The sequence below is a fragment of the Nesoenas mayeri genome, assembly GCF_963082525.1.
Source record: "Nesoenas mayeri genome assembly, chromosome: 17".
In the NCBI taxonomy this organism is placed as follows: Eukaryota; Metazoa; Chordata; class Aves; order Columbiformes; family Columbidae; genus Nesoenas; species Nesoenas mayeri.
In genome coordinates this window covers 6,710,373-6,726,456 of record NC_137565.1, presented here as the reverse complement: position 1 = coordinate 6,726,456, position 16,084 = coordinate 6,710,373, and the positions used below count along the sequence as shown (strand labels likewise).

The 16,084-nt window shown below is 48.8% G+C and overlaps 1 protein-coding gene across 2 annotated transcripts in view; it reads left to right on the top strand.

Annotated features, from left to right (window-relative positions):
• The window catches only part of TTC28 (tetratricopeptide repeat domain 28), a gene marked incomplete at both ends in the record, with an annotated part of 95,455 nt that extends 80,939 nt beyond the window's left edge, over positions 1 to 14,516 (top strand). The window contains 11 exons of one of the 2 annotated variants that reach the window (XM_080355054.1): positions 390 to 530; positions 3,316 to 3,460; positions 4,155 to 4,334; positions 4,808 to 5,528; positions 6,592 to 6,716; positions 7,735 to 7,966; positions 8,406 to 8,482; positions 10,542 to 10,565; positions 11,392 to 11,521; positions 12,281 to 12,388; positions 12,892 to 14,516. In XM_080355054.1, the coding sequence (XP_080211180.1) occupies positions 390 to 530; positions 3,316 to 3,460; positions 4,155 to 4,334; positions 4,808 to 5,528; positions 6,592 to 6,716; positions 7,735 to 7,966; positions 8,406 to 8,482; positions 10,542 to 10,565; positions 11,392 to 11,521; positions 12,281 to 12,388; positions 12,892 to 14,516 (3,508 nt within the window). The remainder of the gene's footprint in view (positions 1 to 389; positions 531 to 3,315; positions 3,461 to 4,154; positions 4,335 to 4,807; positions 5,529 to 6,591; positions 6,717 to 7,734; positions 7,967 to 8,405; positions 8,483 to 10,541; positions 10,566 to 11,391; positions 11,522 to 12,280; positions 12,389 to 12,891) is intronic. The other variant, XM_080355055.1, reaches the window with a different exon arrangement.
• Positions 14,517 to 16,084: the final 1,568 nt, after the last annotated feature.

The window sequence follows — 16,084 nt, the reverse complement described above, 5'->3', positions numbered from 1 at the left end:
GCAGTTTGCAGGTCCAGTTTGCTACTAGTGCAACATGCGCTAACTTGTCAGGCAGATCAAGTGCTGAGCTGGCATTGCCTGCAGAGCTCAGCTTTCCTGTGTTGGGCTACAGCTTCCAAAGCCCATACCTGCAGTGCATGGGAATTGGGGTCCTGCATTTCCATCGGCATGTCCCACTCTTTAAACCTTGAGGGGCGCCTAGGAAAAGAGGTAGGGTTGGGGTTATGAGTCTTTCCTGTGCCTAACAGGAGGAGGTGATGCGATCCAGGGAGAATTCAACTTCAGCATTTGGTTGAGGTTCTGTCTGAAAACATTTTCTCTCAAACGGGCTGAGCATTTGTCACAAAGCTGTTGCTCTGTCTTGCATCGATGACTCCTTCCCCCTGCAGAGCCTGTGCCAGCAGCGAGACTGAGAGTGAAGCTGGGGATATCATGGACCAACAGTTCGAGGAGATGAATAACAAGCTGAACTCAATGACTGACCCGACTGGCTTCCTGAGGATGGTCAGCAGGAACAACCTCTTGAACAGGTGAGAATACAACACTGCACAAGTTGGGATCTTGCAGCTCCAGCCTCCAGCTCAGCTCCTCTGTGCAATGACTTTTCTGCCAGCTGGTATTGGAGTGAGTTCCCGTAGCTGCAGGTCAACGCTGGGTGGATTGTTGCTGCTGTGGTGCTTCAGAGGATGGTAAATTCGTGGCTCACCAGCAGCGAGTGAAGCTGTGGTGTCTGTTTGCTTTGGCTTCTGCACTGCAAGGGACAATGAGGAGCAGGGCTTGCTTGGAGTTGAGAACAAGAGCTTGTCTTCCCTGCTGCTAAGGCAGACTCTGGTTCCTCATGTGGGGCCTGGATGCATGTTCATATCTTGTGCTGGAACACTGGAGATCCTCAAGGGAGTTTGCATGGCTTGGGGCCAGTGCAAGCTCCCTCACGCACAGGAATTGCACATGCTGTTAAGGTTTCATGTTAGAAAAGGAGGCCCTGGAGATAGAGGGACTGTTTGGAGCCATCCAGTCTACGTGTCTGGTGACAGGCAGGTGACTGAAAGGAAGCCCTTGGTTTGGGGCGGGTGCCTTCTGGCTCCTGTCATCAGGTAACCTGGCTTTTAAGCAGAGAATAATATGATTTTTTGGCAGTTCTGCTTAGAAAAACAAAAATGTGGGGGTTTGGCAGTTCACTTGTGGAACTTCTGAGAAGAAATGGATGTTGAAGGAGAAAGAAGCACTGAAGGGATTCTGCAAGGATCCCAGTACTGGCCATAGCTGTAGGTGATACAGCCCCCAAGATAGTCTCCGTTGCTCATGTCTTATGCAGCTTCTATTTTCTCTGCTCCTGGCCCAGGACAGGCGAGGTCTTTGGAAGGCAGATGAAACACAGTGGCTGCAGAGTCTCTTGTCTGTCTGGTTCTCTACCATACAGGGTGCAGCACTGGAGCTGCCCAAGTACAGACCACACAGGCAGAGAGCGCTGGGTGGTCTGCGGGTTTTGTGCAGCCACTGGTGGGTTCTGGAGATAATTGTGGGTCCTTGAAAGCATCCACAGGGAGCTCATATCTGAATGCTTTCTGGAGCTCCCCACAGCTTGGCTTTGTGAGTGTGTCGAGGCCCTTAATGTGGATTTGGGGCCGCCTCTCTAGGAAGGGTCTTTCTGAGGAGAGCTTGCAGTGTGATGGGGCTGATGGATGTCCCTTGTCCTGAGCCTGCCATCCACCACAGCAGTGTCCGGCTGCCAGCCCTCCAGAAGGGCTCTGTTTGGTCATGAGCAGTATTTGACTTGTCCAGAGCCCTAATGAGGGTCAAGGCAGGAGCAGCTCTGTGCTGATTGCGGTTTGAACCCTCCTCCCTGTCTGGGCCGGGCCACCTTCACCTGCTGCCAACAGAGCCTGTGGGGCTGGTGGTGGGACCTGTTAGTCTGAGCTCAAGGCTTGCATGACACCCATCCCTGCCCCTTTCTCTGAGGCTGCCATGGGATTATTGCTTTGTTTGTGCATCTCCTGGACAAAGGCTGGAAGCAGAGGTGATGCTGGTGTATGCAGGCACATTTGCGCTGTTCCCTCTGCTTGCTGCAGCTCAGGCTGCCTTATAGAAAGGGTTGTAAATAAGCAACCATGCGGAGTCTGTGCAGAGGTTTCCAAATAAGCAATTTTACTGTTCCAGAAATCAGGGGACCCCTCTACATTGTGAGAGAAAGGTAGAAGTGATCAGTGCAGCACCCCAGAGACCAGCACTCTGTAGAAGGGGCGTTTGGCCAAAAGACTCAAAAGTCTCCCTCTTGTCACACTGACATCACCTGGACTGGGATGCCTGACGAGCCACCTGGGAGCTGTTTGTTTGCCCTGGTTTGGGCAGAAAGGGAGTGGGCTGGCCAGGGCTGCAGCTCTGCTCTGCTGCAACAAGAGATCCTCCCCCTATGGATTTTCTTACTCTTTGTGTACACAAACACACAGGCAAGAGATGGAAAGATTTATGATACTCCCTTGGTTTTGTTCTAATCAAAAGCAATCCTAGTGGTGAAGAAATAAATCTAGAGCTGCTTGGCTGTGAAACCAAGATGAAGGAGGCTCTGCCGATTAGAGTAATCAAGCCCCTATTCTCTGCAATAAATTAGCACGTTAAAATCGCTTCATACAGCAGGTGAGGCTGGCGAGTGCCACCTGCTGACAAAGAGCTACTTCTTGGGAAGGCCAGGGCTGGTGTGCTAGGACTAAAGCTCTTCGTGCTCCCTGGTTCCTGGATAAGCGGTGGGGTATCCCTGCCCTTCTAAACTGGTTGGTAGGGCAGAATACACTAGAGAGATGTGCTTGAAGCACAGGGTTCAGGGCACTAGAAATGCATGAGGCTGGGAAAGCACAGTTTTTATTTCCTCATCTAATTTTAAAATCTGTGCTACATAAAATGCGGCAATGTCTGAGCACTGCAAAGCGCGCTTGGCTCAGTCAGCTGCAGCGGCGCTGGGCAGAGGGTCCGGAGGGGAGTGCGTGGTGCTGTGTCCATGCTGATCCTGCAGTGAACTTGGGGTTGTGCAGGTCACCTCGTCCCGTGTCAGCAGCTCTGAGTGGCGGCAGCGAAGTGGCTTTGACAAGAACCTCTGCAATGGAGAGTGCGGGCAGTTGGACACCAGGCTTCCATTTGCATTCTTGAATTACTCCTGGAGGCCTGTAAGATGTAAATTCCTCATTGTTTTGGGGCATGAGTGGTGGCATTGTTCCTCCTTTAGAGAGCAGGTTTTAGACATGATGAAAGTTGGGTCTGGAGACTGGTTGTGGCAACTGAGGAAGGAAATTTTCTGACCTCTCGCTTGCCTTTTGCCCACAGGAGCTGTCAGAGCATGACCAGTCTGTTCAGCAGCACCGTGTCTCCTGTTAAGGATGGAACATCGTCTCTTCCAAGGAGACAGACTTCCTTCACCAAACCCCCACTCCGTGCGCTCTACGACTTGCTGATAGGACCTATGGAAGGAGTAAGCCTTCGGCACTGACAAACGTAGAGATTCACTTACCAAACTCGGTGTTATAAAGCAAGAACAGGCAGCTTAGGGATTGTATGTGAAGTGTGGTGGTTTTGACTTGGTCTTCCCAGATGGTGAGACTGGGTGTGCTGGGAGGTGGAAACAAGGGATGTTGCTGTTGATACCACTTCAGTCACCTGCCAACGTTTAATGCTTCTGATGAACTAAAGCAGGAAGCATATCTGTAATTCACTAATATTAATTGGCAAACTTGGCAGCTCCATCTGGGGATGGATAGGTCTGGGAGACAGAAAAAGCAGCACTGGGAGCCCAGCAGCACCACCCTGCACCTCCTGCTGCCGGGCTGGCAGCCAGACAGGCTGGGCCTGGCTCTGGGCCCTGCTCCTTCTCCATCCCGGGACTGGGGCTGCTTGGGTGCTTGGCAGCCATGGGGTTGATGCCGGTGTCCCAGCGCCTGGCCCATTCGGGCCCTGCTCTGCAGCATGATGCTGTGCAGGGCTCGGCTGCCAACGCGATATGGGGGCACAGGCCCGGTGTCTCCCGGGCAGGGATCCTTGTGTGCTAGATCCTTGTCTCTGTCCTGCAGTGAACACTGCAAAGTTGGCTTGCCTGATGCTTGGAAGGTGCGGGCTGGGGCGCTGATGGAGTGAAAGAGTTGTACTGATTCTCTCTCTTTTCTTTTCAGGGTTTGATGCATTCCAGTGGGCCTGTTGGCCGCCATCGCCAGCTGATACTGGTTCTGGAGGGAGAACTGTACCTCATTCCTTTTGCTCTCCTGAAGGGCAGCTCCTCCAACGAGTACCTCTATGAGCGCTTCAGCCTCATTGCGGTGCCATCCATCCAGTCGCTGAATCCCAGCTCCAAGGTCTGACATTGCCTTAGAAAACCTCTTTCATAAAACCTGTCCTGTGCAGTGCAGGTTCCTGTACATGCTGGAATAGGAGCAGCTCTGTCATGCTGTGCCAGATGAAAGAATAGAAACCACAAATGTACCCCCTTCCCAGGGCACTCCCAGTTCTCATACGCACATTGAGCACCACATCTGTGAAGTAGATTCTGATGTAGTTCCTGCAGCATGAAATCCCAGCCCCAGGCGTCCCAGGAAGGACAAGGGGAATGGATCGTTTGGATATCCTCATCTAAAGGACAGTGTGTCCTGGGCTGTGGAACTATATGGCAGGCTGCAGAAGTGTAGGTGTTTGTGGTCAATACTGAGCTTCCTTGGAAAGCTGCCTGTCCTGTCACATTCCTCCTGTCTTTGCATTCATTTTAGGATATTTTATTACCAGCACCATAACAATCAGATCTTTGAACTCCATTTTCTCTTTCTCTCTGCAGTCCCATGCGAGGAAGACTACTCCTGCTTACTGCAGTTCTACCTCAATGGCAGCTGTCATAGGAAATCCCAAGCTCCCTTCAGCAGTTATGGACAGGTGGCTGTGGGGGCCTATGCCCTCTGCAGAAGAGGAAGCATATATGGTGTCTGAGTTACTGGGCTGCCAGCCCTTAGTTGGCAATGCAGCAACAAAAGAGAGGGTCATGAGTGCCCTCACCCAGGCAGAATGTGTCCATTTTGCGACCCACGTCTCCTGGAAATTGGCTGCTTTGGTCCTGACACCCAACTCTGACAGCAATCCAGCCAGCAGCAAGAGTTCTTTTGGGAACACGTACACAATCCCAGAATCCCTTCGGATGCAGGATGATGCCAGTGATGTGGAGAGCATCTCAGACTGCCCTCCTCTTCAGGAGTTTCTGCTTACAGCAGCTGATGTCCTGGATCTGCGACTTCCTGTCAAGTTAGTGGTTCTTGGCTCTTACCAAGAATCCAGCAGCAAAGTCACTGCTGATGGAGTGATTGGCTTGACAAGAGCATTCCTGGCTGCTGGGGCTCAGTGTGTCCTGGTGTCACTCTGGCCTGTTCCTGTGGCTGCTTCCAAGATGTTTGTGCATGCCTTCTATTCCTCCCTCTTGAATGGGATGAAAGCCAGCGCAGCCCTTGGGGAAGCAATGAAGACTGTGCAGAGCAGCAAGCAGTTCTCCCATCCATCCAACTGGGCAGGTAGGAAGAAGCTGCTTTTTAATGAACAGACAGGGTTTCCAAGAGGTGCTCCTGTTCCAAATTGAGTTAAGCACGGAGTGGCACTGGCAAGTGGCTGGGAGTAGCATGTGCCCTGTGCTCTCCTAGAATTCAAACCCTGATTCAGCTGAGTGTGGTTGAGTATTGGTGTCATGGAAAACATCGCTATTTCACTTTGTATAATAAGTGGGTTATGAATTAGATATAACTTAATTGTGAGGTGAAGTGTGTTTCCTTACAATGGTTTCATGACTGGAAAGAAATAATGTCCAATGCAATAACTCATTCCCTGACTTTAGGTTACAGTCCATAGTTGAGTTTGTGTTTTATTTTCCTTCCAAGATTTTTCTGTCTCAAAGGGCAGAGCATTAAGAAAATCTAAGTGATAGCTTCCTAGGCAAAACAGAGTGACCGTGGGCATGGGCACTTGGTGTTGCCACCAGGTAGAGCCTTCTGTTGGTGCTGCCCTTTCTGTGGTGTGTAAACAAGTTCATTACACACAGTCACCGACTTTCACCTTGAACTCTTGATGGTGTCTCGGACAGACTACCAGAGCAAGGACAGCGGCTGTGTACCTCAGTGGTGAGAAGGGGCAGGCAGAGCTCCTTGTGCCGACGTCTGGAGAATCTGGCCTTTACACGGTGCATGAGCCAGGACAGGTTTCTGATTGAGACAGGGAAAGCTCTCCATTTTGTGAGTTTTGTTTCTGCAAGCACTGTTCAGCATGTATCGATTTCCACTGCTGTAAAGGAGATGTGGAGCATGCTAGGACAAGTTTAGCTGCAATACAGTGTTTTTCTACTTGCTTGAACAGAAAACACGTGTTTTAATAGAGGAGGACAGTAAGAAGCGTCTAGAAGCTTTCTGGAAGTTTATTTTGTGGGACTGGACAGCGAGTGGGCAGCTGCTCTGGGAAAATAATGTATCTGCATGGTGCAGTAAACCACCATCCCATTAGTCTGAGAGGGCAGAGGATATTTGCTGCTGTTCTGAACATTTTTTGTAACAAAAGGAGATTGATCATCTCTTATTCTGGATCCTGCAGGCTTCATGCTTATTGGGAGTGATATGAAGCTGAACAGCCCTTCTTCGCTAGTGGGACAGGCCCTGACTGAGATTCTGCAGCACCCTGAGAGGGCACGAGACGCTCTGCGGGTCCTGCTGCATCTGGTAAGAGAAAGGAATCACTGCCATGGGGAGGGATGTTGCAGCCCATGCGGTTGTGAGATGATGTTACCTGTGGGTATTCATTGGTAAATGATGTATGAGATGAGAAACACCCTGGAATATACACCTTCAACACTTCTCCCTTATCGTAAGCTGGTCTCTGGTGGAAACTCTGGGTCAGTATGAAAAGACCGGGACACCTGCGGGAGTATCCAGAGCAAAAAGAGGCAAAGTGAGCGAAGCCTTACATAGTATTGTTGCAAAATCCTCCCTTAGCTGTTGAATTGGGTCTCTGCTTTAAAAATAAGGTAATCATCGGGGTTAATTGTTTCTACAAGAAAATAGCTGTGAACATTGCAGCCATGGAGCTGCAGAGTGCAGCGACTGCTGTCTCTGTGCATGCTCGGAAGACAAGAGGCACTTTTGTCCCAGTATGTGCCAGTAGCCTGTTGTGGGGAGCAGCAGGACTGAAGCCAAACTGCCAGCTGGCGAGAATTATCTCGTGACTTCTCATACTTTGCTTTCCGATATATCTTCTGTGGTCTCACAGGAATGTGGTGTATCCATAGCATGAAAGAAACCTGTGAATATTGCTAATCATGCCACTTGCTGGGTTTTGCGATGCACAGCTCTCTTTTGCCCTTCACTATGTAGCCACAGACTCCTGCCTGGTAATACACAGTGTGTGCAAGAGCCTGGAGCCTGACCACATGTCACCTTTTGCGGAGAAATGCAGCTGCCAGGCTTATAGCAAACTGTCACCATCAAACTGGTGCTTAGTTTCCTGTGGCATTGCTTTCCGCAGTATCCAAAGGAATGTTGATATCGCAGTGATTTTAGAGCTGTGAGTGCCGAGTTACCGGAGCTGCTGATTTCAAGGGCACTAACATCCTGCTGTGTAAGATGGGCCACGTTCAGCGCTGGTTTGCATCTCTCAACCTGCTCTTCCTGCCTCTTTACTGTGTAAAGAGAGGCAGTTAGTAAAAATCTCTTCTAAAATAATGCTGTACTTTCCCTAAAGGTGGAGAAATCATTGCAGCGAATCCAGAATGGGCAGCACAACTCCATGTACACCTCCCAACAGAGCGTGGAGAATAAAGTTGGTGGCATTCCCGGCTGGCAGGCACTGCTCACTGCGGTAGGATTTCGGTTGGACCCTCCCGCCAGTGGCCTCCCAGCAGCCGTGTTCTTCCCTACGTCAGACCCCGGGGACCGGCTGCAGCAGTGCAGCACCACCATCCAGTCCCTGCTGGGTAAGCAGCAGAACCACGAGCTCTGTCCTCATCTGTCCCACCAGACACTGGCCTTTCCCTGCCTTGCTTTGGTGCAAGCCTGTAAGATGGTAATGTTTGATATCAATGAAATAAAAGTATTTAACGGGACAGATGTTCTAGAAGTAAATGTTTATGAGAAGTTCGTCATAGATGGGATAGTTTTCTACTGGGTCCAGTATCTGAGAAGCGTGATGTGACTCTTGGCTTTCTCTCAGCTCTCAGTCAGAAAATGTATAATCACATGCAAAGTGGGAAAATCTTTTGCTTTCTGGAAATTGCTGCTGCTTCCAGAACTATTCAGTGATGTGGGGGAGAGGTTTTAGGAATTCACTGAGTTTGTGTTCTGTTCAGGTTGTTACATTTCTAGCAGTCAAAAAACAGATACTGAACAGTCCCTGTTCCTGCTGATGTTTTTCAGGTTTGCCTAACCCTGCACTTCAGGCACTTTGTAAACTTATCACAGCTTCAGAAACAGGAGAGCAGCTTATCAACAGGGTGAGTTGGGAGGTTTTCCTCCAGTCCCAGTTTCTACATGGTTCTTCCCAGGTCACTACATTCAGAAATGCACAGAATGATGTATGCCCTGGTTTATCAACCCAGAGCTTGCTAGGAGACTTCAGGATTGAAACTGTAAACTTGCCTGTTTGTGTGAATGAAAGCGTGTGTCCAGAAGAGAAAAATGCAGGTATGTTACTGGGCTGCATGGTCTTGGGTCTTCCTGTTCAGTAACAGAAGTGAAAACACAATACCTACTACAGTGAGGGGGAAGCAAAATAAGGGAATGCGTGTCAGAAGCACTAATTGCTATTTGGCCATCCTGCCCAGGGCCCACATCGGCTGATCTTTGTCCACTGTAATTACCCAGGTCCCAGTGTGTGGCTGACTTTGGGCAATGCAGGGTCTCAGAGAACTTGAGGAACCTGTGCTTGTCCTGGCATGTGAGCTCATAGCTCTGCTGACAGGACTCATGGTCATTCAGAGACAGGCAGTGCTGCCTGTTGGACCCCTCCCTGCCCCCCTAGTCTCCTCACATTCCTCCCTCTCCCCAGCCTTTCCAGCATGCCCAGCCTAACCTGACGTCTCTCTGTGCACCAGCCTGGCTGGCTTTCCATTACATGTTTCCTACTGTCCTGATTGCTCCTCTAATGAGGTTTATCTTGATCATTTGCCTGCTTTAGTAAATGAACACACTGCACATAGTGAATGGGTATATAGCTCACTTTCTTTTCCCCTTTCCCCTTGCAAAAGTGTTCCGGGGCAGATGGGATGATCTCTGTGGAGCTTCAGAGGTCTTCCCTTTGTTCTGTCATGTTGAGTCTCTGCATAAAATGCACAATCAGGCCCATTTTGTTATTACCCACTAAGAAGCCTGCTTTGTCAATCCACTAGACTGAGTCTGCATCAAGGAAAGAGTTTCTTGTTATGATCTATGGCAGTGTGTGAGATATTTCTAATGGCTTGTCTTTTATGGCATTTGGCTTCCTTGCCTTGGCTCTTTCGTCAGTGCCTGAGACCAGGGTTGCTTTTTCCTCATTGCCACCAGAGGGAGGCCCCGAGTAGAAGGGATGTGATGAGCAGAAGACAACATTCCAATAGACCAGAATGTGCTACAGTGTCTATGAGATTATGTCACAGTTGTCTTCTTGCCTCAGATAATTAAGTCACCCAAGAGAAAACGTTCATACGGCTGTACACAACTAATAAAAGATACACTCACCATTTCTTCAGCTGCCCCATGCAATAAATACTGGCAGGGGTATTGCATTGTTTTTGCAAATGTTCTTCCAGAACTAAACCCCAGGCAAAATTTCCTTTTGCACAAGAGTTCATCCAGTTACAAGTTAGGGGTTTCAACTTAGCTCTCTCTTCCTCTGTGGTCACTTGCTTTTTCCACCTCCTTCCTCTCAGCCATTCAGTTGGTGAGCAGCTGAGGCTCTGCCTGTCCAAAAGGAGAGAAGACTTTGTTCAAAACTGGAGCATAATGACTGATAGTTGTCAGTGGGTGTTGCTTACTGTCTGTCTCGTGTGGGTTATGAGTGTCAGAAGGGAGCAGGTGCTTTTGACGTGAGTGGAGCAGTAAGACAGGGAGCCTGATCCTTTGCTCTGGATAGAAAATGGGGTTTTTTTAAGTGCAAAACAGAAGGCAGGAACCACAAAAGAGGGAGTTTCAGCAGTACCACGTGTGCAAGGAAAAGTTAGGGATTGCTGACTGCTTTAAGTGCCAGTAATGCCTCCCAGAGGAAACAAGAGAAGGGCTTGTTTTGTGTTCAGCCTTCTGCCAGAATGTGGGTTGGTCTGAGGTGATGGTCATGAGCTGGGCACTCCCATGTTCCAGCTGTTCCATGCTGTTGGGCTCCTGATGCGCAGCTCAGGGCATTTCCATTGCTCCCTCCTTGCTCTGGATGGAGTATCTTGCAGTCAGGATACTGGTTTGCGCATGGACGTGTCACTGCAGGGTCCCCTGTCACAGGCGTTTTGTAGCACAGAGTAACTTGTGTTCTTTCTTTCTTTGTTTTCTCCTCTCTTTTCCTTTCTTGTTATCTGCTGCCCGAAGGCTGTTAAAAATATGGTGGGAATGGTGAGTATTACGCGCCCTGGGGAATGACACTGCTGTGCAGGATGAAATGCCGTGGTCACTGCAGGCCCGTGTCCCTGCGCTGCAGAGTGGTGTCTTCAAGCCGCTTTCAGGCCTGGAATTTACTCCATAGTGCTCCTATGGAAAAAGGACCGTGTAAGCTGGTGTGGGTTGTAAGAGATGGGTGGTCCTGAGTTTAGCTGGTCCCCGATAAATGGCTTTCCATCCTTCCTGCCCCGGCTGTGTTTTGGAATTACATGGGATCCTTGCACCTTAATTTGTGTCAGATCTTCATAAACTTATTTTTTTCTCTACTTTGCTACTCCTGTCCCTTGAGCACAGTTGAGAAACTTCTTTCCTGGAGGCCATGGAGGTATTGGGAAAGTCTTCCATGGTTTCATATGACTTTTTCTGCCCGGTTAAATGCTGAGAATGAGTTTCTTGGGATTTGCGTAAGGAGTATGACTCAGTCATGGAATGGGCTTCTGTGTATTTCTGTGAGCAGCCCCAGAGTATCTCTTTCCCTTTCTTCCACTTCACAGATTCTCCTGCTGTGCTTCCTTCTTGCTCAGGTTCCACTGGTCACACCCCAGCCCTCACCCCTGCTCTGTCTACACCTTTGCTGCTGTTCAGCTTTGCCTGTTGTTGCTGTCCCTGGACTGTCCCCTGCCCAGACCTTTTCATCTCACTGTTCTGTTCAGGAGCAGCAGCTGAGTGTATGAGTGTACAGGGAAAAGGATGTTTGTGGTGCATTTCCTTAACTGTGGCTGTCGGAAAAGCAGTGATGGGATTTGTAAGGAAAGGCTAATGTTTGTGTTGTTATCTTCAGCTGCATCAAGTCCTGGTTCAACTTCAGGCAGGCGAGAAGGAACAAGATTTCTCCTCTGCACCAATCCAGGTTTCCATCAGTGTCCAGCTCTGGAGGCTTCCTGGCTGTCATGAGTTCCTGGCAGCTCTAGGTAGGAAAACACTTCTTACCATTGTCTTCCTGAAACTACTGCAGGTGTCTTGTTTGGTGGCTTGGATGAGATTCAGCCTTGAGATTGGTTTGTCTGGGTGCTGTTTGGTCTTCACATCTCTGGATGTGATCCCTGACTGCTCGGTACCTCTGCCAGTTCACAGGCACGGAGCTCTTCTGCTCACTGCTTGGCCAGTGGTCAGGGTTGGTTTTATCCTTACTTAGAGTTGGTGAAAGGCCATTGCAGGGAAGAGACAGTGCTACAGAAATAAACATCTAAGAAAACTGCTTGAGGAGCTCATCAAAGCCAGGCATCATTTTGCACACACAGTCATGCCCTCATTCGTGAAATTCAGACACATTTCTGTGAGAAAACTTTGGATTAATGATGAATGGTAGGGGCACGTGGGACACTGTCCCCTGAGATGTGTTTAGTGTATCATTCCCTGACAATTCCAAATAATTCACAGCTGAAACAGTACTGACTAGTGCATTTTGTCTGTCAGTTTGGACAGGAGCAATTTGTTTATGTGTACATGTTCACACTCCGTAAAGCTCCCAACACCTGCTGGAGAAGGCTGCTAAATAGTAATAAAAACAAACCAACAAACTCTACGTTGTGGGTGGAGAGTCAGAACTCCAGGACACTGCAGGATCTCATATCTTTTTGTTCTGTTTGTGTTCTAAATGAGATCACACTTGTTTAAGACGTTGGATCTTTCTATGAGATGTGATTTTTTTTCACCATATTCCACTACAGGTTTTGACCTTTGTGAAGTTGGCCAAGAGGAGGTGATTCTGAAAACTGGGAAACAAGCTAACCGGAGGACCATGCACTTTGCTCTGCAGTCCTTGCTGGCGCTTTTTGGTAAAGCTTCTTACAGTAGTTTTTGCTCCTATATCATCTGATTATTTGATCAGAATGGCTTCTGTTGAAATCTCGCACTTACCCCTCCTGCAGGAATCGTACATACATCATAACGTGTCATACAGAGATACATCATGCAACAGCTGCAGCAAATGTTAGTTTTATGTGGGAAACAAGCACTAAGACTTGACTGAGGCCAAAGCTGGGAATAGAGTCCAGCAACTGGAGGGTGTATAACTCACCCTTGGTTTTGAGATATACAATCATAAGGAATTAACAGGTTTCATTTAGGATACCCAGACTGTGGTTCCTGCCTGTGCGTTCCTTGGGCTGTGCAAATTTTTTTCTCCACCTAAGTCGCAGTTGGGTTTTTTGAAGTAGCACAGAATCTGAGTGCATGTTTTGTAGCATTTCCTCCTAATTCCTATTAGAACATTACCGGGTTTTGTTTGGTTTTCCTGTGTATCCAGGGACACGTCTGTAATTTCTTTTTTCTTTTTTAGATTCCACAGAGCTGCCTAAGCGCCTCAGCTTGGACAGTTCCTCATCACTAGAGTCACTGGCTTCTGCTCAGTCTATTTCCAACCCGGTGCCTCAGTATCAGAACCCTCCGTTCTCTCCTACTTGTCCAGACAGTGTTGCATCCGATGCCATCTCTGTCTATAGCCTGAGCTCCATTGCTTCTTCCATGAGTTTTGTTTCCAAGCCAGAGAGCACGCCGGAGGGCGTGGGACACAGGGGACGCCAGGACTATGAGAGGCCCAAGAACATCTATCCGCATAGGTCTGCAGCACAGAGCCAGTTGTCACCACAAACCAGCACCATAGGCAGCAAAGATGAGGAAGAGTATGAAGGTTTTTCTATAATCAGCAATGAGCCTTTGGCCAGTTACCAAGAAAACACAAACCCAAGATTTTCCCCTGATCACAAACAGACCAAAACTGGTCGGACTGGAGGCATTAAAGAGTCTGTCAACTCCAAAGGGAGCATAAGTACTCCAAATTCTCCCGTTAAAATGACTCTTATTCCCAGTCCAAACTCACCTTTCCAAAAAGTTGGGAAACTTGCAAGTTCTGATACTGGGGAATCTGACCAGTCTAGCACTGAGACTGACAGCACTGTCAAATCCCAGGAGGACAGTAATCCAAAGCTTGATCCACAAGAGTTGGCCCAAAAAATTCTGGAGGAGACTCAGAGTCACCTCATTGCTGTTGAACGTCTTCAGAGAAGCAGCAGCCAAATAAACAAGAGCAACAACTCAGATGATGGGGCGTCCACCCCAGCAGGTGTGTCTGCATTCAGATGTTCCGAGACCAGTGCGTTCAGTCGGCCCATCAGCTCTACTCAGAAGAATCAGTCTTCACCCCTTGCAATTAAACCAAAGCCTCCCACAAGGAGTTCATCCCTCCAGAAAGTGAGTTCTGGCTACAATAGCCCTACGACATCGGAGATGTCAAACAGAGAAGGCACGGGCCAATACAGCGGGCAGCCGTCCCCAAGTTGCGATTCACACGGCTCTTTAACTGAGCAGCCTCACTTCAAACTCAAGTACCCCAGCTCTCCCTACAGTGCTCATATTTCTAAATCACCCAGAAATATCTCTCCAAGCTCAGGGCATCAGTCTCCTGCTGGCAGCACTCCATCTCCTGCTCTGTCTTACTCCTCAGCTGGTTCTGCTCGCTCAAGTCCAGCTGATGCTCCAGACATAGACAAACTAAAAATGGCCGCCATAGATGAAAAAGTGCAAGCAATCCACAACTTAAAGATGTTCTGGCAAAGCACTCCCCATCACTCTACTGGCCCAATAAAGATTCTCCGAGGAGCTCCTGGAACAATGACTTCTAAGAAGGATGTCCTCAGCTTGCTCAATTTATCTCCACGGCACAGCAAAGAAGAAAGCGCAGATAAGCTGGAACTAAAGGACCTGTCTATTGAGCAACACCTTGCTTCTCCACAAAAGAACCCTCCGAATGGACACAGGCGCCCTGAAACTACAAATGCAGCGACATCAACTCATTCTGCACCTTCCAGTAGCACTCCAGGAACTGCACGGCCCTTGAGGCTGCCGTCTGGGAACGGTTATAAATTTTTGTCACCGGGAAGATTTTTTCCTTCCTCCAAATGTTGAAATGTCATGAGTACCAGCTGATGACTTACAGTCTTGTGAAAGTATTTGCTTCTGCCCACTTGCCTTTATCAATACAGAACCATTACCTGAGCAGCCGTGGTCGCAGCGCAGTTGGCACCGCGCAGGAGTGTGCCAGGCGGCCCTGCCCGCCGCTGCGTGGGCACACGGGCCTCGCACAGACGGGTTTAGTTTCCCTCAATCAGGGCCTTGGCCAGACTCGCTTGATAACAGGGTCTGTGTAGTGTTCAGTATTTGCAGCAGTAGGTCCAATGAATCTAGTTGTCTGTTCATAAAATACGAGCTTTTAAGCCACCTACTTGTATTTCTTAACAAGCAGTTTTACAGCTGGCTTTTTATACAGAAATTAAACATATCAGGGACTGGAGAGGGAGGTGAGAGGAGGCAGAACTTTCATTTGTACCACAAAGTATGCACAAGTTTCTGCCTGGAGAAGTACAAGCCATTTATTTGATTGCATTCAAAGGCTGACAGAGGGCAAGATAACATACCTCTAGATAGCTCTGCTATGTTAGCCAAACACAAGAAAATGCTGGCAATGAAACTCCATAGCAGTGTGATACTGGCAGTTCTCTTGCATCATTTAGAGTCTGGTGAAACAAAGACAAGAGGACAGAGGTGCCCCATTCTAAAACCTGCATCTCAGGTAATTCTTTTCTGGAGGGAAACTTTCCAGGTGGTATTTTGCTGGTTGGTCTGCTCAAAAAGAAAGTTTGGGGCATAATGAGCAAGGTGAGCCTCAGCGTGAGGTAGTGAGCGGTGTCAGAGAGTCAGGCTCTGGTTGCATTGAATGCTCTGATCTTTCTGGCACGCAGCATTATGATGGTGAAACTTCATCTTGGCAAGTATTTGGGCAACACAGATGTCTCCTGTCTAAGTGTGCACAGAACAGGGCTACAGACACAGAATTTCAGAACATTATTTTACAGTTCCACAGTAGGCAGGAATGTGACATCGGTGTGTGTGATTTAGAAATCACTTGACCAAATAAATCCGCTGATCCTGTTAAATCATTCCACGTGGCTCATCACGGGCACGTCTGCAAACCTTTCCCCAGCTGTGGAAGCGAGTTTCTTGTGGAGCACGTGTACAGTCTGAGCGATGTCGGTGCGGCCCCAGCACAGATGTGGGGCAGCAGCAGGGCAGCTGTAGAACGCCTGCGCACTCTGCTCTGTGGAGAAAGGGAACTGAGAGCACCCTGGGGATGTGTCGAGTAAGCTTTCCTAGGCCAGGCGGAGCTTAGCTGTTGTGGATCAAGTTGGAGATTATTTCCTTTAAGTGGCTATTGAATACAGTGATGTAATGGGAATCAAAATGATAATTTACATGCACTGAAAACTGTGGGCATGTGGTAGCGTTAACGCAGCCACAGTGCACACTCTGATCCAAGCAGAGTGTTTCCCAAGCCACGTGCTATGGAGTCGGAGCACTGGATCACCAAGGCTTTTGGTTTCTCTTCTGCACTCCCAGAATTTGCTGAGTGACTGAAGGCTGATCACTTCACCTCTCCGTGCCTCGTCTTCCCTTTCTATCTAATGGGGATAGTAATA